This window comes from Petaurus breviceps, unplaced genomic scaffold (assembly GCF_028583685.1).
Source record: "Petaurus breviceps papuanus isolate PSGF00001 unplaced genomic scaffold, PetGlider_PUasm1.0 186, whole genome shotgun sequence".
Classification (NCBI taxonomy): domain Eukaryota; kingdom Metazoa; phylum Chordata; class Mammalia; order Diprotodontia; family Petauridae; genus Petaurus; species Petaurus breviceps.
The window spans coordinates 23,198,302-23,220,449 of record NW_027185798.1 but is presented as its reverse complement, the minus strand read 5'-3'; the positions used below and the strand labels follow the sequence as shown (position 1 = coordinate 23,220,449).

The 22,148-nt window shown below is 45.9% G+C and overlaps 1 protein-coding gene across 5 annotated transcripts in view; it reads left to right on the top strand.

Moving 5' to 3' along the window:
- Nucleotides 1-22,148, top strand: part of KSR1 (kinase suppressor of ras 1) — a 222,128-nt gene that overhangs the window by 173,487 nt on the left and 26,493 nt on the right. For 3 of the 5 annotated variants that reach the window (XM_069089849.1, XM_069089850.1, XM_069089848.1), the window contains exons 4-10: nucleotides 4,640-4,700; nucleotides 5,388-5,471; nucleotides 7,675-7,736; nucleotides 7,826-7,932; nucleotides 11,284-11,452; nucleotides 20,495-20,549; nucleotides 21,625-21,673. In XM_069089849.1, coding sequence (XP_068945950.1) covers nucleotides 4,640-4,700; nucleotides 5,388-5,471; nucleotides 7,675-7,736; nucleotides 7,826-7,932; nucleotides 11,284-11,452; nucleotides 20,495-20,549; nucleotides 21,625-21,673 — 587 coding nt within the window. Of the gene's footprint in view, nucleotides 1-4,639; nucleotides 4,701-5,387; nucleotides 5,472-7,674; nucleotides 7,737-7,825; nucleotides 7,933-11,283; nucleotides 11,453-15,015; nucleotides 15,058-20,494; nucleotides 20,550-21,624; nucleotides 21,674-22,148 lie in introns of all 5 variants that reach the window. The other 2 variants (XM_069089851.1, XM_069089852.1) reach the window with 1 other exon arrangement.

The window sequence follows — 22,148 nt, the reverse complement described above, 5'->3', positions numbered from 1 at the left end:
GGTGGTGGTGGTGATAGTGATGGTGATGGTGGTGATGATGATGACGGTGATGGGACCTGTGATTTCACTGGTTCAGGAACTCCCACAGAAGAGATTCACTCTACCAGGACAGCTCAGTGCCTGCTTTGAAACGTAGAGTCTCCAAGCAGGGGTTCTTAGATTTCTGTCACAGATCCCCGCTGGTGAAGCCTACGACCCCTCCAAACAAAGTTTTTAAATGCAGAAAATACAATGAATAGGATAACAAAGGAAACCAATACTATTGGCATATTGTTATCAAAATGTTTTTAAAAATAAGTCTATGGACTCCAGGTTAGGAATCCTCATCTTCCAGAGTTGTCTGGGGCCACCGAGAGGTCAAGTATCTTGTCTAGGGGTACATGGTCAATGTTTGTTAGAGACAGAACTAGAATCAATTCTTCCTGACTGTCTCAAGAACATTATTATCCCTGTTGTAATTATCATTCTTGACCATGTGACCTTTCTCCAGGGAATGAGCCAAGCAGCAGGAGTCTGTTGGGAAAGAGTACCAAGGCTTGGCTTCACACTCACCCCCACACGCATGCACACCCTTACAGTCATCTCTTTCCCAAATGTTCTTCAAAAGGAATATGGAGAAGAATTAAATCTGTCCTTCCTTTTACAGCCCTTGTTAACTTGGGACAAGGAGCATTGTGTGTTGGGCAGGAGCACTGGTGTAGGAATCTGAAGACCTGGGCTCAAATCCTCGCCCTCCTTTTTAGTAGCTGTGTTCCTCTCTGGGCCTCAGCTCCCTGCCTTGGGATGTGAGGGGATCTCTTAAAGCTCCCTTCCAATTCTCGGTCTTATGGTATGCCTTAACTATATCTAAGAGCACTTTAAGCCAGGCTCGGACAGGGATTGGAAATCTCCCTCCCCCAGCCCATCCTATATAGTTCCTCCATTGCCATGGTGACCGTAGGCTGGGGAAGCCAAGAGAAGGGCTTCATCCTTGTGGTCCACATCAAAATGGTCTGGGGTCCTTACTTGTCCAAAGCCTGCTTTCCTTGTCTCAGGCCAGCAGCCCCATTTCTTTTAGACCCTGGGGCCCAGGAGGCTGTGTGTTTTCAGTGGCTTCACTTCTGGCCATTCAACTTTGATTCCCTATGTTAGGGGGATTGAAATGTGGGGAATGCTTTGTAATTCTATTGGGGGAGCTAGTCAGCCTGCTACAGGCCGTGTGATTGGCAGAAAATCTGATTGTGTGTGCATGTGCCCCTGTATGTTTGTGTGTGAGTGTGTGTATGTGTATGTGTGTGTGTGTGTGTGTGAGAGAGAGAGAGAGAGAGAGAGAGAGAGAGAGAGAGAGAGAGAGAGAGAGAGAGAGAAGAGAAAGAGAGAACAGGGGGCAAGAGAATGAGGAAATGAAGACACTAGGGATACAGATACAGAAATGCGAGTCTCTGATCTCAAGAAGCTTACCTTCTAATAAGAGAGGAGGGCAGGGGAGAGAGAATGGATGAATTGAATGAATGAAATGAAAAAGCATTTATTGAGTGCTTACTATGTTCTAGGCCTAGTGCTGAGGCTGGCTAGGGATACAGATACAAAAGGAAAAATAATCCTTCCTGTCAAGGAGATTAGAGTCTAATTGTCCTGGATTAGGGTGCGAGACTAAATGAATGAATGAAAAAGCATTTATTGAGTGCCTACTGTGTGCCAGATACAGTGCGCAGACTGGCTGGGCACTACAGTCTGACCTTGAGGGGCTTACATACTAATTGGGGACATGCAATGGAGACAGTTTGGAAAGAGCTAATTCACCCTTTGGTTGGGTGCAGGAAGGGTCCTGTCGGTCCTTGTTTCAGTTCACCAGGTGCGTGGTTCCACATTTCTGTTATCGATGGGGAGGAGGCTGTCAGTCGGTACCTCTAGGGTCACTAAGACTCGGTTCTGTATACCGAGAGGGTCTTGGGCTGAAATTGGGAAGCCTTAGCTTCTGGTCTCGGCTCTGCCATGTGGGGCCTTGGGAAAAGCATTGATAGGTTTATAGGACTTGGTGCTGGGGAAGACCGAAGGGTTCATCTGTTCTAACCCCCTCATTGTAGAGAGTCCTAAGAACCTCCATCTAGACCTCAGAGGCCATCTAGGCCAACCCCGCCTTTTACTGATGAGGAAGCAAATGGCTGGTGGGGGGACGTCGCGTGACTTGCTCTGGGTGGGTTTTGCCCTTCTCCGATGCACAGTTTAGACTGAACCACACATTAGAGGTAGGAGGGACCTCAGAGGCCCTCTGGTCTGCACCCTTCATTGTCCTGATGGGGCAAACCAGAGAAGGGAGTGACTTGCCCAGGGTTTATCCAGGTAGAAGGGGACAGAGCCGGGATTCAAACTCAGGCCTTCTGACTCCAAAACTAGCCCCCTTCTGGCTGTGGTTGCTTCTCTCTTTTCCATTTCCAGAATGCTCAGGTTTTAATGTTTGGGGTATGGGAGATAGGGTAGGGAAGGAAGAACATGGAACAGAGTTCCGCAGTCTGCTATGGGTGACACAGGGATGCTGCTTGGTTTGGGTGATTTCCTGAAGTTTAAGCAGTTAGGGAAGGGCAGCATTAGGGCAAAGTCTGGAGTCAGGAAAACCTGGGTTTGAGTCCTACTGCTGAAGCACATCCTAGCTATGTGGCCCTGGGCAAGTCTCTTGAACTCTCAGCGTCACCAGGAACTGAGGCCACGTGCTAACTGCTGTAAGCTGGTGTTGATCTGGTTTGATTACTTCATTGAGAGGTCTCCATACCCATGTAATCACAGATCTGCACCTGTCCCTCCTCACCAGCCACCCCCCAAACGGGCCAATGGTACAGCTTCTCTGTGCACCTCTTTCCCCTCAGTAAAGGAAAAGAGAGAGTATCAGGGAATTTCTGTAGTGATGCTTTTGAGCTAGGCTTTATGAGATAAACAGCAGTAGACATTTATTAGGCCCCTACTGTGTAGCAAAAACTGTGCTAAGACCCAGGTGGGATGAACAAATCCTAGATGATTCTTTCAACATCTGGCCTTTTCTGGTATCTCTGAGCCCTGATTGTCAGTAAGCATTTATTAAACCCCTACTGTGTACTAAGCACTGTGCTAAACCCTGAACAAGCCCTAGCTGATTCTTTCAGATCTTGCCATGAATGGCATCTCTGAGCCTTGACGAACCATCCCTTTGTAGGAGCCCCTTCCTCCCCACAGGCCTTGGGAGTTCATGCCTGAATCAGTCGTGGGCTTTACCAGTTTCATCTTGCAGAGCTGATATGCAACAAGCAGTGGCATTAGCTGCTCTGTGGGGCTTGGTGAGAGACCTCACCTTCTCAGAGCTGATCAAGTTCCAATTCCCTTCTACCCTGGCTTAAGAACAAGTGGCCATTTCCCACCAGGGCTTGTTCCCCAGGAAGCCTCCTCAGGAAGGAACCATGTAGGAGACACCTTGGTATGGAGGAAGGGACCTCAGACTTGGAGTTAGAGATGGCTGGGTAGCACCAGGCTGGCCTTGGAGTGAGAAAGACCTGAGTTTGAATCCTGCCAAGATCTGTGTGATCTTGGGCAAGCCACTTAGCCTCTGACCCTCGGTTTCCCCATCTGTAAAATGAGGAGGTTTGACTCTGGCCACTAAAGCCCCATCCTGATCTAAATGTGTGATGGTGAGATCTCATCACCGTGACTGAATGAAAATCACTAAGGGCTTCCCATATAAGCCAGCACTCTGGTAAACACAGAAGATAAAAATCAAAAGCGAGACATTCCCTGACCTCAGGGAGTTTACATTTTAATAGGAGACAGTACATATAAGATTGATTTGTTGACAATACCCAAGCAAAGAAGAGGTTCAGGGGGTGACAGGGTATACATGCGGGGCCAGATGGCAAGAAGATGGCCAGTGGAGAAGGCCGGAAACATGGTCTGGAACCAGCTAGCTCCAGTGACATGCCCTGTCCCACCAAAGGTCAAAGGACTACTGGATTCGAACTCAGAGCACCTAGGTTCATGTCATACCTTTGTCACCTGCTACCTGTTTGACATTGGGCATATCACTACCCTCTGGGCCTCCGTTTTCTCATCTGTAAAATGAGGGATCTGGCCTAGATGGTCTCTGTGGTCCTTCCCAGCTCCAAATCAATCTTTCTTTGAAGCTTTAACGTGGGATTCAGGTCCCAGCTCTGCCATTTACTGCCTGTGACCACTGCCTGTGGTCTCTTTGCCTCTCTGGGTCTCAGTTCCCTCATCTGTAAAATGGGAGAGTTGTCTTCTGAGAACTCTTCCAGGCCTAAATCTGTCATCCTAAAATGTGGATGTGTCATATATACAACCCTAATTTGAAATCCGTGATTCCTTTTGGGTTTGAAACTTTCCATGTTAAGATTTATGGAATTTTGATGATGATTGAGGTTCACAGGTTCTCATGGCAGCTCCAATAAAGAAGAAAAAGGATGGGAAGGGGGAATTGGAGGCAGCTTAGATATGATTTCACCAAGAAAAAAGAAATCTGGAAGCTTAGCTGGAGACTCAGCTAGAAAGAAGAGAGGCCTCTTGGTTTTCCTCTTCCTTCCCCCTCCCTTCCCAGTCTGAGGTTGGTTTCTGACATGTGATGCACCCAGAGAGAGAAGGGCACCCCTCACCTTGCCCAAACCCCATTCTTTGCCATCAGATCTCCCCCACGGATCCCCACAGACGGTACGAAGAGACATCGGCCTCTCAGTGACCCACAGGTAAGCCCAGCTGTAGGGGAAGATGTTCTGAGAAAAGCCACCCAAGCTTTCTCCTTCCCCCACAGGGTGTTGGACACATGGAGGGGAGAGGGGGCAGTTCCATGAGGGATCTCAAAGTGCTTAGTGACTCTCCCCATGAGGAAAAGCCTATTACCTCAGTCTTCCTCTGTTGAGCTTCTCAGCTGTTGAATCTTTGTTAAGGTCCAACCGGACAAGATGCCCAGCAAGGAATTTTGTTTGTTTGTTTACTAGTCTGGGTCCCAGGCAGGAAAAACGGAGAGATAGAGAACAGCAAAGAGGACACTGGATGGAAAGTCAGGAAACCTCCTTTCTCTTTTGAGCAAGCTGTGTGTCTCCTCTCTGACCCTCAGTCTCCTCCTCAGTTTAAGGCTCTGATACCTCTGGGTTCTAGGACTCTAACTCCTGCTCCTGAATCTGTGGGCCAGATAATCACCCAGGAATTGGGGCCCCACTGCAGCTCCACCCCAAATTGCCTTTCCTCTGTAGAAACAGCCTCTCCTCAGGTCATTGTTCACTGGCTTTCTCCACTGTCTTCCCACTCCCCTGACCTCCCTTCATCTCCCTTCCCAGGGTTTGGCTTGGCTTCCTAGAGCCAGGAAGGGAGGGGGCTCCCCAGCTTGGCTTTCATCACATGTGGGGGGCTACGTGTTATTTCATTTTGTTCAGGTTCTCAACGAAATCTTGGCTGTCTCAAATTTGTCACGTGTGCCAGAAAAGCATGATGTTTGGAGTGAAGTGTAAACACTGCAGGTGAGGCCGGCCAGGGCTGGGATCAGAACTGACACCTAGGGTGTGTGTATGTGATGTGGGCAGGCTGTCCTCCAGAGGGTGGGGAGGATCTGGTCATCCCAGGGTCGCTTGGTTCCAGGGGAAGACTTCTCTACGTTATTCTCATTATTCCCCTCTCCTTCCTGGTCTCCTTTTCCCTCACCTTCCTCTTCCTCTTCTCTCTTAATAAGAAAAGCTATTTAATTCAATTTTATTATGTTATTATATTTATTTTATATTTACATCATAAATAGTAATAATGAGAGGCAGTGTGACATAGCAGATTTGTTATTATTGTTCCATTGTTTCAGTCTAGTCTGACTCTTCCTGATCCCATTTGCGATTTTCTTGGCAGGACTTTCTTGGAGTGATTTGCCACTTTTTTTCACCAGCTCATTTTACAGATGAGGAAACTGAGGCAAACAGGGTGAGGTGACTTGCCTAAGGTCACACAGCTAGTAAGTGTCTGAGGCTGGATTTGAACTCAGGAAGATGAGTCTTCACTCTGCACTATGGCACCCTCTAGCTGCCCCACAGCAGCTAGAGTTGACCTCAGAGCCAGGAAGGCTGGAGTCAAGCCCCATCACTGATATGGCTGTATGAGCCTGGGCATGTCACTTACCTTCTTAGATCTCTAGGCTACTCTAAGATTTATCATTTGCAGAGAAGACACTGACCTGCATTGGTAGAAGGAATTTCTTTACTCAGGTGTTTCCTATACTGGTGACCCCATTCCTCATAACAATAAGTGTTGCAGAAAAGTTAGGTCTTATTTTTATTAGAACTCTTATTATTAATAGCTATAATTAATAACTATCATTATTAAGAACAAGAACAAGAAAAATTGTCTCTTAATAGAATGGGAATAAAAAGGCCTGGTTTAGAATCCTTCCACTGCTTATTCCCTTCTTATTCTTCTGTTTTTTTATTATTGTATTATTCTTCTTATTCCCTTATTCTTCTGGCTTATTCCCTGTATGACCGTGCGAAAGTCATTTAACCTCCCTGGGCCTCAGTTTCCCTCTCTGCAAAATGAGGGGTTTGGAGCAGCTGGGCTTGTAGATCCCCTTTAACTCTGTGTATGATGCCTCCATCCTTTTTTCTTTCCGATTTCCTTTACACTTTCAGAGATTCTTTGTGCTCTCTGAATTTATCCTGAACTGTTCAGCAGCTCCTAGTTATTTTCCGTGTTCATTTTTCCATCATCTTTTCCTTTTCACCCCACCTAGGCTCTCTTTCAATATTTCACAAGTCCTTGGGTACCCTCAAGGCCCATTTACGTCCTGGGTCCCATTGTAGTACAGCTAGTCTCTGATTTATCCCACTGTGCCCCCTCATGCCCCAGTTTAAAGGAACTCTTCAGGTCCCTTTGCAATACACTCATTCTCTAATTTGTTGTTTTGTTCATTCTAATTTAATTCTAACAGTGGGGGTTACCCACGCTAAGAGAGTGGGGCAGGGGAGGAAGGGAAGGGAAGGGAAGGCAGAGGAAAGGGAAAGGACAGGTAGCCTCTAAGGAAAGCATAGGAATGGAAAACAGGAAGTTCACCATTTGGGAACACTGAAATTTGGGGTCCATGTATGGGGGAGAAAAACCTAAGAAACTGGTTTCCAGTCCTAGATGAATATTTGGCAGTACTTCCTATAGCCCTTCTAAGTATTTCAGACATCCCCATGTGACCCTCAGGAGAGTCTCATGAAGACTGTTGCTTTGAAAGAGTCTTTAGAATTTTTTTTTCTTCTTGTATTTTCAATTTGAAAGGGAGGAAGGAAGGGAGGGAGAGAAAGGAAAAAGAGGCAGGAAAGAGAGAAGGAAGGAAGAAAGAAGGAAGACAGGAAGAATGCAATGAAGGAAGGAAGATAAGAGAGGAAGGGAATGAGGGAGGGAGGGAGAAAGAAAAAGAAATTACTGAAGTATTTTTTAAATGTACCAATCAGAACAGAATGATGGCCAGAAAGAATCACAGACAATTGGGACAGCTTTAAAAGTTAAATATTGAAATGAGCTTATATTAAAAAAAAAAAGTTGTACATAATGGAGACTTGCAGCTTCATGTGCAATCTTGTTTTTTTCTGTTCTCCTACATATATGGAAATGCTTGTGTTATTTGCTGTTTAAGTTCAGAATGAAAAAACAAAACAAAACAGATGAGTCCCTTGACCCTTGGTTCTCTTGTCTCTGCAGGTTAAAGTGCCATAACAAATGCACAAAAGAAGTCCCCGTTTGTAGAATATCATTCCTACCATGTGAGTCTCTTGGTTTTTATCTCATCTGCTTTTCCAGACTAGGTTAAGTCTTTATTGAGACTCTGACCCACTCTGATTTTCCTTCCTAGTATCTAAACTACGGAGGACAGAATCTGTGCCTTCAGACATCAACAACCCGGTGGACAGATCGACAGAGCCCCATTTTGGAACCCTCCCAAAAGCACTGACAAAGAAGGTAAATGAGAGGGATCATGATTATAGGGATCATGAAAAGGGTCCTGGTAGAGCACCATCTTATAGCCCAGATACTGTGTATGGACATATGCCCCTCCCTGGCCCCCTTCCAAACTATAATTCTGGGTCCCAGTGGGAGTGGTCCAGAGCAGCTTAGCTTTGGTGGGCAGGCCATTTTTTTTTGTCTTTTTGGAGGGGGGAAGGCAAGGCAATTGGGGTTAAGTGACTTGCCCAAGTTCACACAGCTAGTGTTAAGTATATGAGACCAGATTTGAACTCAGGCCTAACTCTAGGGCTGGTATTCTATTCACTGTGCCACCTAGCTGCCCCTGGTCAGGCCATTTTGAGATGATTTTGTGAAAATACATTTGCATAAAATGCCCAGGTTACAAATGATTCTTACTTGGGCATTAAAGCAAGTCTAATAAAACCTCCTTATTCGCCATTGCTGTGTACGCTGAAGTACACCAAGGATTTGGAATTTTGTGGCTTAGATTCACTTTGCACCAACACAGATCATAACCCCTTCATGCCTTAATAACTGTACCTTGAGAGGTATTGTGGCCAAAAAAAATCTGCTACCTGGCAGATGGTCCATGGAGGGATAAGTGTCTTTGTACCTAATCAGGATAGTCTCAGATAATGGCCCCTATTGCCAGCTAGGCAGCAGCAGGTGTCTAGGTGGTACAATGCTGGGTCTGGAGTCAGGAAGACTCATCTTCCTGAGTTCAAATCCAGCCTCAGACACTTACTAACTGTATGACCTTGGGCAAGTCACTTTACCTTGTTTGCCTCAGTTTCCACATCTGTAAAATGAGCTAGAGAAAGAAATGGCAAGAAAAAGCCCAGATGAGGTCATGAGGGGTCAGACATGACTGAAAACTGCTGAACAGCAACAATGCACAATTCTGGCTTGGTAGGACATTGCAGAGCTCACGACCTTCAGGGAGCCTCAGTTCCTTCTGTGGCTCAGTGAGGATGTGGAACTGGCTTTAGCGTACTATTTGGACATAATAAAAGGGCATTTAAGTCTTTCAAAAATTTTGAAATTCTAAAAGTGATAAGTACACGTGAGCAATTATTATTTAGAGGGTCTCTAAATCACAACGCCTCAGAGATGGAAGGGACTCTGAAGGCCATCAATTCAGCCTGTCTCTGTCAAGCCACATCCCCCATCTTGTCCTCAACAAAATGAACAAATGATTAAAAAAGCATTTATGAAGATCTTTCCATGGGCCAAGCATTGTGCTAAGTGCTGTGGGTCCAAAGAGAATTTCTGGATTGGTCCTGCTGTAAAGGTGCCTGCATTCTAGTAGGGGGAGCCAACATACACAGGAGGGGTTAGTAGAAGGGTAGAAAAGAGCCTTAGACATGGAGTTGGAAAGACCTGAGTTCAAATCCTGCCTTAGATGCTATTGCGTGACCCTGGACATGTCATTTTACTCCCACAGTCTCAGTTTCCTCATCTGTAAAATGAGACTGATAATGGCACCTACTTTAAAGAGATGATATAATAATGATAATAATAGTTGTGAGGATATATAATAAAAATAATTATATAAACAACAAAAATAATTAGCATTTGTATAAAACTTTAATGTTTGCAGAGAGCTTTACCAATATTAGCTCATTTTATCCTCTCAACAACCCTGGGAGGTAGGTGCAATTATTATCCTCCTTTTATAGAAGAGGAGACTGAGGTAAACAGAAGTTAAGTGACTTGCCCAGGGTCACACAGTCAAGAAGAGCCTGAGGTGGGATTTGAACTCAGGTCTTCCTGACTCCAGAGCCAGTGCTCTATCTACTACATCACCCAGCAGTCCAGAAGTATCAGTGAAATGCTTTGAAAATTTTAATGAGGTGTTATGTAAAATCTCCTTAGGTCATGGGCCATACAGAAAACAGTGGTCTAGAGTGGGCCCTTGGGCCATGATTTTCCAACTCCTGTAATATATATCATGAGTTTATGATTCTGCTCATTTTTCTGCTAATTCAGGCTTGTCTCCTTTGCAGTTGACCCAAATTAGCAAAGTTCTTCAGTCAACCAGAGTCACGCATCACTGTTAATAGCAAGCTGGCTCGCAGGGACAATGCCCTTCAAATTGATTTGATTCTGTCTTGGTCTGAGAAATGACCCTTGTACTGGGGGCCAGAGGGCATGCTGTGACCTCCCTTTTCTGGGGGCTGGCCTCCAGCTGGGTGCTCTTCCCTGCACGTTGGAGGTGGGCACGTGTGTCTTTTTTAATGCATCCCACCCCACTGGCTTTGTGTGCCCTTGGCTCCCTCTGCTAGTTAAGCCTAGTGGGTCTCCTCGTTACTCCCCAGTGTCTCTTGTGTGTCAATGCATACAGATGGAGGAGGAAAGGCCGAAGTGACCACATGTGGCGCCTGCCTCTGCCTCAGCACGCTGAGGCCCAGTGAGCCAGGCAAAGCCAAAGGCAGCAGATGGAAAATGGCAGGTATACCCAAGGTGTCAGAGCTCAGTGGCTTCCTGCCTCTGCTTTCCCCTTCCATCCTGCACATGGGCATTTTTCACCCATCACTGCCCTACTCAAAGAATGGGAACAAAGGACCCAGCCACAGTCATTTTCTGTGGCTTCCTGTAGACCATCCACTCCCCTTTGCCTCTCACTCAGGGCTTGCCATAATCTGATGCCCCCTTAACTGCTGGTATTGGTCAAATGAAATCACATCTGTAAAGGGCTTTGAAACCTTAAAGTGCTACCTAAGTTCTAGATATTATCACTTCTACTCCAACTGATTTTTGCTGGAAGGCAATTGGGGCTAAGTGACTTGCTCAGGGTCACACAGCTAGTAAGTGTCTGAAGCTGGATTTTAACTCAGGTCTTTTTGACTCCAGGCCTGGTACTCTATCCATTGTACCACCCAGCTACCCCCACTATGATTTATGTTATTATTATCCCCTATTTCCCATTTCCTCAGCATGAACATTTGCCCCAACCAGTCCCATCTTCTCTCTGTTCCCTACTCAGTTTTCCCCACTGTCTTACCTTTGCTCATTATGTACCCTCCCCTCCTTCTTCACACACACACACACACACACACACACACACACACACACACACACGACTTCTTTTCCTTGTTTATCCAAACCCCATTTGTCTTCAGAGACTTAGCACAATTCTGCCTTTTTATTTGGACTCCCAGAAAATATCTCGGTGGGCTCTCTTCAGTTGCTCATAGGTTGTAGAAGCAGAGACAGTGTAGGGATCTAGGCAGCTTTGTGGCCATGGATAGGCCAGATCGGTGGATGGGCTGGGTCACCGAGCAGCCCATGGCTGGATCTCTCACATCACGGGGGTGATGATGTCTAATCGCTTGTGTCTTGCAGGAACACGCTCCAGCCGTGAACCACCTTGACTCCAGCAGTAACCCGTCTTCCACCACCTCCTCCACGCCATCCTCCCCAGCGCCCTTCCAGTCTTCCAACCCTCCCAGTGCGACGACACCCCCGAACCCCTCCCCGATGGCTCAGCGGGACAGCAGGTTTAATTTCCCAGGTGACTATTGTGTGTGTGATGCTCGGGGAGCTCTGTTGGTCCTTGGATTCTGTCTGGGTGGCGGCATCTGGATTTCCTGTGTCTCCAGTGAGCTTTCTCTGTTCATTCTTCTTGGATCTTCAGGGTAACTGCCCCGTCCGGCCTTGGTCTGTACTTAAGATTTCATTCTTTAACAAGTGGGATGTACAGTATTGGATTTTCAGGTCTATTCCTAGCGCTGGCTAGAGCTTAATTCTATCCATATTTCATTAGCTAGGCAGACCTCCCTCTCCATGCATGGGAGGTGGATTCAGCTGAGGGATGGTCTTTTATGCACTATCTCCTGGGCTCCCGGAATAAGTAGTCAAGGGCGGGCACAGATCTCTTGGAGAATGAATGGAGGGCAGGGTAGGTATTTCCTCTTGAGAAGTCATAGTTCTCAGGCTCATGCCAAGAGGGTGATGACCCCATTAACATTTAATTGTGTCTCCAACAGTACTGAGAGTGAGGTCTCCCTGAACTCCCCAAATTCTTCCACCAGCCCTTCCCCCACTATGAGTGACCTGCGTTGGCCAGTTGGCCAACTGGGCTTGGGAATGGAGCAGAGTTGGTGGTGATGGAGGCCAGTGGAGGCTTGGCGGGCAGCTGAACCCAGCCTCATTTATGCCCAGGGAGAGCAATGTGGCAGGTGCCACTGAGAACGGATTTCAGAGTCAGGAAGACTTGGTGCAAGTGTGGCCTCTGACCCCTCTCAGGGCCCTGGGCATCTCAAGACTAGAAACCGCAGTGAGTGCTGCTCAGCACCAGCAGAGAAGGTTCCCCCCTGGGCCTTTGCTTTCCATACTAATGAAATCCAGTCCAATAAATGTATGTACTGGAAGAGGAATTCCCAGCCCTGGTTGTGTAGCACCCTAGAATTTTTCTTCTATTTACCAAGAGGGGCGTCGCAAAATCCTCAAAAATCCTTAATGTATAATTTGTTGTGATTCATTTTAATTTTAAGATTACACCTTTATAGTAAAATAGAGCACCGGGCCTTGAGTCAGGAAGATTTGGGTTTAAATCCAGCCTCAAACACTTATTAACTGTGTGACCCTGGGCAAGTCACTTAACCCTATTTGCCTCAGTTTCCTCATCTATAAAATGAGCTGGAGAAGGAAATGGCAAACCTCTATAGTATCTTTGCCAAGAAAACCCCAAAAGGGGTCACAAAGAGTTGGACATGACTGAAAAGGATGAAAGAACAGCCGCTTTTATAATAGAAAACAGTGAGGTATTATAGGCAGCACACAGACCTTGGGGTCAGGAGAGACCTGCCTCTGGCACTTACTAGCTGTGGGATAATGGAAAATTAATTTAGTTTCTCTGAGACTCAGTTTCCCCCTATGTAAAATGGGGATAATATCACCCACAGCACCCATTCCACCAGATTATTGTGATACTCCAGCAAGGTCATGCCTGCCAAGTACTTTGTCAATCTTAAAACACTTTATGAACGTCAGGCACTTCTTAGAGCCACATTCTGAGAAAGGGGTTAGAGAAGGGAGGTGAGATTCAGTGAGTAGTGATGCGATGGGGCAGAGCTCCTCAGCCTTTATTGATGGCCTGTTCCAGCCTCTCTCTTACATTTATTTGATGGGTGAGGGGCGGTAAAAGGGAGCGCAAGGCAAGAAAATGACCCAACCCATAGAGGAAACCTCATGTGCTTTCCCCCAAATGAATCTGACCCCAGTCACGGTCTAAACTGCCCTGGCCATGGTGTCAATAAGGCCCCAGCCCATCTTCAAGGGGAACAAGTCTGCTGCTTTCTTCAGAGCACAAAGAACACCGGCCTCAGGCTCTCTGGCTGAGTTTTGGGGGCTGGGGTGGGGTTGGGTGGGTAGGGAAGGAGGAGGATGGGAGCAGGGAGAAGGCTAGAAATAGCTGAGGTCTGCGTCCCTCTGAGCTCATTTCTCAATGCTCTGTGCATGCTGCATGAAATCTGTGTGCCTTAAATTGGGAGCGAACGTAAATCTCCGTGAGCTGATGTCAGATTGGATGATCTCAGCATGAACGGATGCCTGCTTTTCTGCGGCTTCGAATGAGTTTCTGGGCAGCTGCAGCCTTTTTCTAACGACCCGTTCACCCACTCATTGAGGATAATGGTGTGTTAAATCTCAGGCATTATTTGGTAGGTTGAGGCTATTGTGGATTAGAGTCAATCCAGAGGGCCTGGGTTGTGTGGCCCCCTCCTTTCCTGGGGTGCTGACACATTTCTTCACTCCTCTCCTGGGACCCCAATGCTGTCTTTCCATCCCTCCTAGGTCCTGACACTGCCTCTCCCTCCTCTCCCAGAGCCCCATTGCAGTCTCTCCATCCCCTCCTGGGGTCCCAGAACCGTATCTCCAACCCTTTTGGGCCCCCTGACACTGCCTCTCCATCCTTCCCCCCCCCCAACCCTGTTCCCTCCATCTTCCTGATCTCCCAGGTACCATTAGTGGCTCCCAGGGTGGGGGTCGGGATGGGGTGAATGGATTCACAGGTTTACCCAATTCCAAGTCTACTCTTACCTTTGGTTCCTTTCTCTAGTGTGAAATCAATTCCCTAGATCTCTCTCCCTCAATATCTACTGTACCCCCTTTGTACAGACCCAATATAAAGAGTTTGCTCTGATCCATAAGTGAGCCTTAATCATTCACCATCCTCACTGAAGTGTGAATGAATGAATAAGTAGGCTGGCTCAGGAGATGTCTTTAGTCCTCTCAGTAAGGGGAGATCCAACCCAAAGTCCTGAGTGAAGGCTCATTTACTCTACACCCCCCCCAAGTTGACTAGACCCCCTGATAAGCCCTTAGCACTAGCTTATTATACAAATCAGAAAGCTGGACATTTGGTTCTTTGGTTAAGGGTATCAGTGATAGTGAAGATCATGCCTTAACTTTCCAGGTAGTTTTTACTTTCCCAAGGTGCTTTCTCCATGTGCACAGCCTTTGTTTACACTCACCCGTAACTTGGGGGAGGAAGGGCGATTAGCCTCTCTTTCAGATATGAGGAAATGGAGGCCCAGAGAGCCACATTTGAGAAAGGGATTATGGGGCATGATGTGAGACCCAGTGAGTAGTGAGGACGTGGGCAGGGCCCCAGACCCTGTTTCCAGTGAGTCACCTGGGAGATGCAGAGCTTTTCAGGACAGGCCTTTACAAGTGGCCTGTGTCAGCATCTCATACATTTCTTTGGGTGAGTTGGGTCTAAGGTCACAATTTAAAACCCATGTCTCCTATTTCTAAACCCTCTGCTCATCTCACATGGGCGATAATACAGAACCCTTTGGCGCTGTCCCCATGTCCAAGCAGCTCCTTCTCCCCCTTTCTTGGCCAGGTCTAGTTTAACCTTGGACTGTCCACCCCCTGTTCTCTCAGCCTGCTTCTCTGAGAGGCCTGTAGGGAGCGGGCAGAGGATGCGAACCCCGTTAACCAGCTGACCCGAGCCCCCTTCGAAGCTGGTCATTTACCGCATGCGCCTGCCACTGACATCTCTCTTAACCTTTTTCTCCTGGCCGTGTTTGCTTTTTGTCTGTGTGATTCGCTCTCCTCTTTTATTTCAAGCTGCCCACTACATCCATCATAGACAGAAGTTTATCTTCCCAGGTGAGTTACGGGGATGGACTCTACTGACTTCTCCTCACTCCCTTTACTTCTGCCTTCCCTGTCTTGGGTGAGCCTCTCTCTGCGGGGCCCCCACTGCACCAGGGGGGATTGTGAGGCCTGTACCTGAGCTCAGTGGGCCCAATATAGGGGTGAAGGAGGAGGGCGAAGAGGGGCAGTGAGGCCAGAGCAGGGAGAGTCCTCCTTCCCCCTCAGCAGGGTGTGGTCAGCCCAGGCCTGGCCTGAGAGTCAGGTGACCCAGGGACTGGACTTAGCTTCCTTCTGAGTAAGTCCATAAAACCAGGAGATTAGACCAACTGGTTTCCAATGGTTCTTTTCTCTTCCTGATAGTACAACATTTTTGTGTGTGTGTTTCGTTGGGTCTATAATTTCATTGGTATAAGGAACTCCCTCTAGCCAAGCAGGTCAACATTTACTTCTCAACTTATAGTCTTAGAGAATTGTCTGGGACACTTAGAAATGAAATGACTTGCCCAGGGTCACATAGCCAGTGTACGCAGAGGCTGGATTTGAATCTGGATCTTCCTCAGTCTTCACTTCCACACACTGCTTCTCACAATAAAACAGAAGCCGTAATCCTTTGTCTTCAGGCTGATGCCATGACAGGGCATGCTGGCTGCCCTCCTCGCTCATTTAAACTTAACATGCCCAGAATGGAATCATCTTCCCCTCCGACCTCCCTCTCCCTTCTCCTAATTCCTCTCATTTCTCTTGATGGTACCACACCCTTCAAGACCTCCTCGGCCACCTTGAAGACATCCCGAGCCCTTCCTCTGCCCCCTAGAGGCAGAACCTCCCAGCTTTAGTCCACCTTGTCCCTGAACACGACTCTTTTCTGCAGTATCTCCAACAAGCTTGTGTTTGACGACCTCCACTGAGGCAGAAGCCCCTCTCTAATGGAGTCCAATCTAAGAAGCATTTATTAAGCACCGACTGTGTGCAAGGCATGGAAAGAGAGATCAAAAGAAAATGGTCCCTGCCCATATTTCTACAGGGGGACAGGAGATACCATAGGTGAACTGGTAAATTTTCATGATTGATTAAGGACTTATGACAGATGGAGGATACAAAGGGTAGGCTGCCACTGACATCAATGGAGTCAGGAAGAGCTGAGTTCAAATCCAGCCTCGGACACTTCCTTACTGTGTAACCCTGGGCAAGTCACTTCACATCTGTCTTCACCTGTAAAATGAAGGTAGTAACAACACTTAGCTCTCAGGGTTGTTGTGAGGATTAAATGAGATAATATGTGTAAAACACTTAGGGCAGTGACTGCACATAGTAGGTGCTGTATAGATGCCAGCTATATACAAATATAATATATTTAAGTATATAATAATATATTTAAATATATAAATACAAGCTAACTTAGGAAGGCAGAGCTTTCTGTCAGCTAGGGGGATGGAGAGGGAGAGAGAGAGGAAGGAGCATGTAAACTTGAACCTGTGGGAGCCAATGATGCTTCTGGTGCAGGGCAGTGATGTGGTCAGACTCTTGCCTGAGGAAGATTCTTTTGACAACTGTATAGACAATGGATCCATCATGATGGAACCAAATTCTATTTAAGGATGGTGGGGGCAGGGGGCATATTTGTAGGCACTGGGGAAGAAGCCAAGATTATGGAAAAGGAAACCCTGCCCCAGGGAGCTGAAGTGACTTTCATGAGGATACAGTCATATCCACTGACCTACGTTCTCTCCCCCACCACATACATTCTTGGGGTATGACGGGGTCTCGGCTTACAAGATGAGCAGTGCCTCTCTTCTCTTACCCCCTCTGCGCTGTTGGTTTTCTGAGCCTCTTTTTATCTCATCTTCCTTACTTGTAGTTGCAAGGCAAATGCTATCCCACTTTACAAGTGAGGAAACTGAGTCCCTGCCTCACCCTAATCCAAACCATTCAATCCTTAATAAAGCAGCCATTGACCTGCCTAGACTTGCTGCACAGCACCACCTACTGGCCACTTTGAGGAATATCTCCAGATCACAAAAAGGATTTCAGAGCAATTGTATGAGCAGGACCAAGTCAGTTAGGCTAAACACAGTTTTTGATTATAGAATCAAAGCTTTAGAACTGGAAGGAACCTCACAAAGAATCTAATCAAGCCCCAACTCCCTCCTGTTACAGAGGAGAAAACTGAGTCCCAGAGAAGTTAAGAACTTGGTCACCCAGGAAGTAACAGAGCGGACATTTGAACTCACAGCTTGTGAGTCCCAAGTTCCATACTTTCCCCACTATACCACGTTAACAGGTTGGAATTAGATTCTGTATGCACTGTGGAATGTAATAGGGAAATTCTTGCCATTTAATCTGCAATGCATCATTATACAGCATTCAAGGAAAAGAACTTTAAACAGGAAATTCTTAGACTGCCCAACACTGGGTGGTAATAAGGAGAACTTATATACAGACTTGGCTCTTGATTTCAGCCCCTGCTGGTAATCACGTGAAAATGTTACCAGCTCCTAGATCTCGGCTTTGAGATTATTCCCAGTAACCAATCCATATTTTAGGAAGGAGGATGGTAAGCTGGAGAGCCTTTGAAGGAGGGCAATCAGTATGACAAAGGGCCTTAGATTTGATGATGTAGGAGGGTTGTCTGAAGGAGCTGGGGTTGTTTAGCATGGAGAAGAGACAGCTGGGGATGGGGAAAAATAAGTAACTGAAAAACCAGCTTATGGAAGAAGAATTTGGCTTGTTATTCTTGTCCCCAGAGGGCAGAAGAAAGACCAATGGGTGAAAGTTACAACAGTGCAATTGACATGGTACAGTGCAGTTGACATGGGTCAGTACAAATGATATAATACAGTGCAATCGATATGGTATAGTACATTTGACATGGTACAACACAATTGACATAGTACAATGCAATTGCCATGGCACAGTGCGACTGTCCTGGCACAGTGCAATTGTCCTAGTTCAGTGCAATTGACATGGTATGGTGCAATTGACATGGTATGGCACAACTGACATGAATTGTGCAATTGACATGGTACAATACAATTGACATAGTAAATTGCAATTTACATGGCACACTGCAATTGTCATAGTACAGTGCAATTGACATGGTATGGTAAAATTGACATGAATAGTACAATTGACATGGTACAGTGCAATTGACATGATACAATACAATTGATATGGCACAGTGCAATTGTCATAGTACAGTGCAATTGACATGGTATGGTACAATTGACATGGTACAATGCAATTGACATGGGGGTCAATGCAATTAACAAGGGTCAGTGCAAAAAAAACTAGGGATCTAAGAACCTGGGTTCAAATCCTAGGTCTGCCCATTACTACCTGTATGATCATGAACAATTCTTTTCTTCTCTCAGGTCTTCAGTTTCTTCATCTATAGAAGGAGGGAATTGGATTAGATCATTCCGGTTCTAACTCTGTGATCCTAGGAAGAAACTTTGTGACAATTAGAGCTACTTAGGAGTGATCTGGGCTGTCTGGGAAGGGAGTTTTGTTGGAAACATCCTCATTGGCTATTCTGTCCAAAGGCTGGATGTCCATTTGTTTGGTCTGTAGGGAGGGACAAGGTTGGACTAGATGGCCTTTGAGATCTATTCCAGCTCCGAAACTGTGACTGTTAGTAGACCAGATAAGGCTCAGTTTCAGGTAGGAAGAATTGGCCAAGTTCCCTCAAATTTGGAGATTCATTAGTTACTCTGAGTTGTCTCCATCTTCCTTTTTTTTAGTGAAGAAGCCTAGTCTAACCAGCTAGTAATACTGCCTTCCTCTCTGTCCCCCTCCTCCCTATTTATAGAGGAGGAAACACTCAGGTAAACAACCAGCACAGAGAAAAGAGTGCTGGATTTGGAAGCAGAAGACCTGGGTTTTGCCTTATGACCTTAGGAAAATCACTTCTCCTCTCTGAGACTCAGTTTCTCATCTTTAAAGTGAGAATCTGAACTAGACATTGATGGTCCCTTCCAGCTCTTTATCTCTTATCCTATATAGCCCAGCAAGGCAGCCAGTTAGTAACAGAGCTAAGAATAAAATTCAGATTTCTTGGTTCTTATATAATATTCTGTCTATACTTCATGCCTCTCTGAACCTTACAGACTTTATATGTGTGTGTATATTCTAAGTTTGAGTTGTTTGTTATGTGTCCTTTAGAATCATTGTAATATGATAACAGTTGAATATTCATTTTAAAACATGAATTGAATAAATTCGAAATTCTTTCTGCATTATAGTTGACAAAACTTTAACCTAAATTCTGCTATTGAATTGGGTAAAATCATACTGGGTTAGAAATGTGTCTTTTTTTTTCTTTAAAGATGAGGTCTGGGGGCGGCTAGGTGGCACAGTGAGTAGAGCATCGGCCCGGGAGTCAGGAGGACCCAAGTTCGGTTCCGGCCTCAGACACTTAACACCCACACAAAAAACACTAGCCGTGTAACCTTGGGCAAGTTACTTAACCCCAATTGTCCTCCAGAAAGGAAAAAAAAATAAAAATAATAAAGATGAGGTCCATCTATCCCACCTAGACTACTCATCGGCCCAACCCCACTACTTATTGATTTGTCCTGTTTCTAACCTTTAAAATGTGCTTGGTTTGCCTCTCATTAGGCAACCTGGTGCCTCCTCACACACACACACTCCTAGGGGCTAACCATATTGGTGATGCCTTAGAGCAGAAACTCAATCAGCATAGCCCAATATAGCTCAGCTCCTGAGCCCAATAAGCTTCAGCCTCTGGTAGTTGATATTACAGGGATTACAAAGTGTACCATCATGCTCAAATAGCATGACTTCTTAAATCCAATTGAGTGAGGAGGCAAAAGAATAACATGACCAGCTCTCTACATAAAGAAAAGTTGATCTAGAAGGAATATGAAGGGTAGACTGGAACTCAGAAAGAGTGGAGGCTGGAAGATCTGTTGGGCTGTTATGGCAGCAGTCTTGGTGGGTGGGAATGAGATTCAATGTCAGAGTGATAGTCGTGGGGTTGGGTCCTAGCACGAGGCCAGCTAGTGTAACCCTTTCCTTTTATGGGTGAGCAAGCTGAGACCCAAGGATGTTAAGCAGCCTGCCCGGGGTTACACAGCTGGTATGTGTCAGAAGAAGGACTTAAACACAGGTATTCCTGGCTTCAAGGCCTGCCTCAATCCACTACCTCTTAGCTTGGTAAATGGTGTTTAATAAATGTTTGTTGACTGGTCAGTTAACTCCAAAAATGCACTTTTATTGAAGTGGAATGCATGGGGGACTTGAAAATGAGTCTGTAAAGTCTTTCCTTTGGGGCGTGTGGTTTAGGAGAAAGAAGCCAATTTACTTAAGAAATTATTTTCAAACAAATATTCCCCCCAATCTTCCCTGCCTACCCACTCTGCTCCCTTGACCTTCAATGAATGAGAAACATGGCTCCTCATTCTTAGTGTTATGTCTTTGTTTTATCTAGACATTTCTACCCCTCCCCAAGCGCCCCACATCCCTGATGCAGCTGAAGAGACGCGGTAAGCATCTACCTCATTTTCATATCCCTCCTTCCAATTGACGGGGAATTTCTTAACCTCTATCTGGTTTTCTCTTCCTCTTCTCCTTTTTCCAAGTTAATAAAAAAATAAACCCCAAATTTCTTCAAAGTAACATGTTTGTGGGTTAATCCTTCCTATTCCTCCCTGGGTATATGTGGAGTTGATACCAGTAGATTAAAGTCAAGGTTGTCAGTGTGGACATTTGAACAAGTCTCCCCCTTTGGTGGCCAAAGATGTTTTATTGATCTAATGTTCATTTAACCAACTGGAGAGCAGTGGTGGTGTTTCTCTCTGTGGCTTTGTGGTATGTGATACATGTGATATGGGAGAGAGAAAATGAAAGATCAGAGCTAGAAAGGACCTTACCAGCCTGAGTCAACCACCTCATTGTATTTAATAAGCATTTATTTTCTCCCCCTTTCACACCCCCCCCCAATTTAATAGAAAGGAAAAAAACCCAACCTTTGGAACAAATGTTCATAGTCAAACAAAACATTCTACATCTTGAGTCTATCAGCCCCTCTCTATCTGGAGGTTCAGTGGTGTCATCACTGAACTTGGAATCCCAAGTGGCCATTGAATTTATCAGAGTTCCCAAATCTTTTCAAGTGGCTTGCTTTTGCAGTGTTGTTATATAAATTGCTCTCCACATCAACTACCTCCTTTTAAGGAAGAAGAAATAAGCCCATGTTGGGGAAGTGACTTTCCCAAGGTCACACACAAAATTAGTAGTGGTAGAACTGAGGCTAAAACTCTGGTCTCCTCATTCTAATCCTTTTTAACCCCCTAAGTACTCCAAAATGGACTTGAATACCACCATATCTTTCAGAAATGCACTAGGAAAAATAGAGGTGGATTTAAAATGTGTTTTCTTCAGAAACATTTAGTAACTTGGCCATAGACAGTTATCTGACATTAGGAATCAGGGTTTTGGCTTGGGGGGATCCAGGCAGAAATCTACAAATGCAAACTTACCTACAGTTTAGCTTTCCATCTCCATGAAAGCCAGAATGGTCCACCTTTAACTCTCTTTGATAAATCCTTCTCTCTGTAGGGTCAATGACCAGCCGAAAGCCAGCGTAGCCAAGGACCACGAAGCAGAGGTGAGCTTGGAGATGGCCCAGCAGGGCTGCTTAGGTCAATCGCTCCCCTCCTCTGCCCTGTGCATGCCTTCATGTCACTGTCAGAGTAATGGGTGCAATACTGTCCCTTTGGGAAAGCTGAGAAGTGGAGCTGTACTTAGAAGCCAAGGAAAGGCAGCTTCATTGATTACAATTCTGTGTTACAGAAGGTTCCAGGCTAATGTCAGCAGGAGGGGAGAACAATTAGGAAATTCATGAATTTTGCTTCCCTTTATGTGTTTATCCTTAATACTAATGATGACTAATGTTTATGTAGCTCCTCAAAGTCTACAAAGTGTTTTTTTTTTTTTAAGCAATTGGGGTTAATTAACTTGCTCAAGGTTACATGGCCAGGTGTTTCTGGGTGTGGTGCTAAGTATCTGAGCCCGGATTCGATCCCAGGTCATCCTGACTTTGGGGCCAATGCTCTTACACACTGCACCACCTGACCACCCCT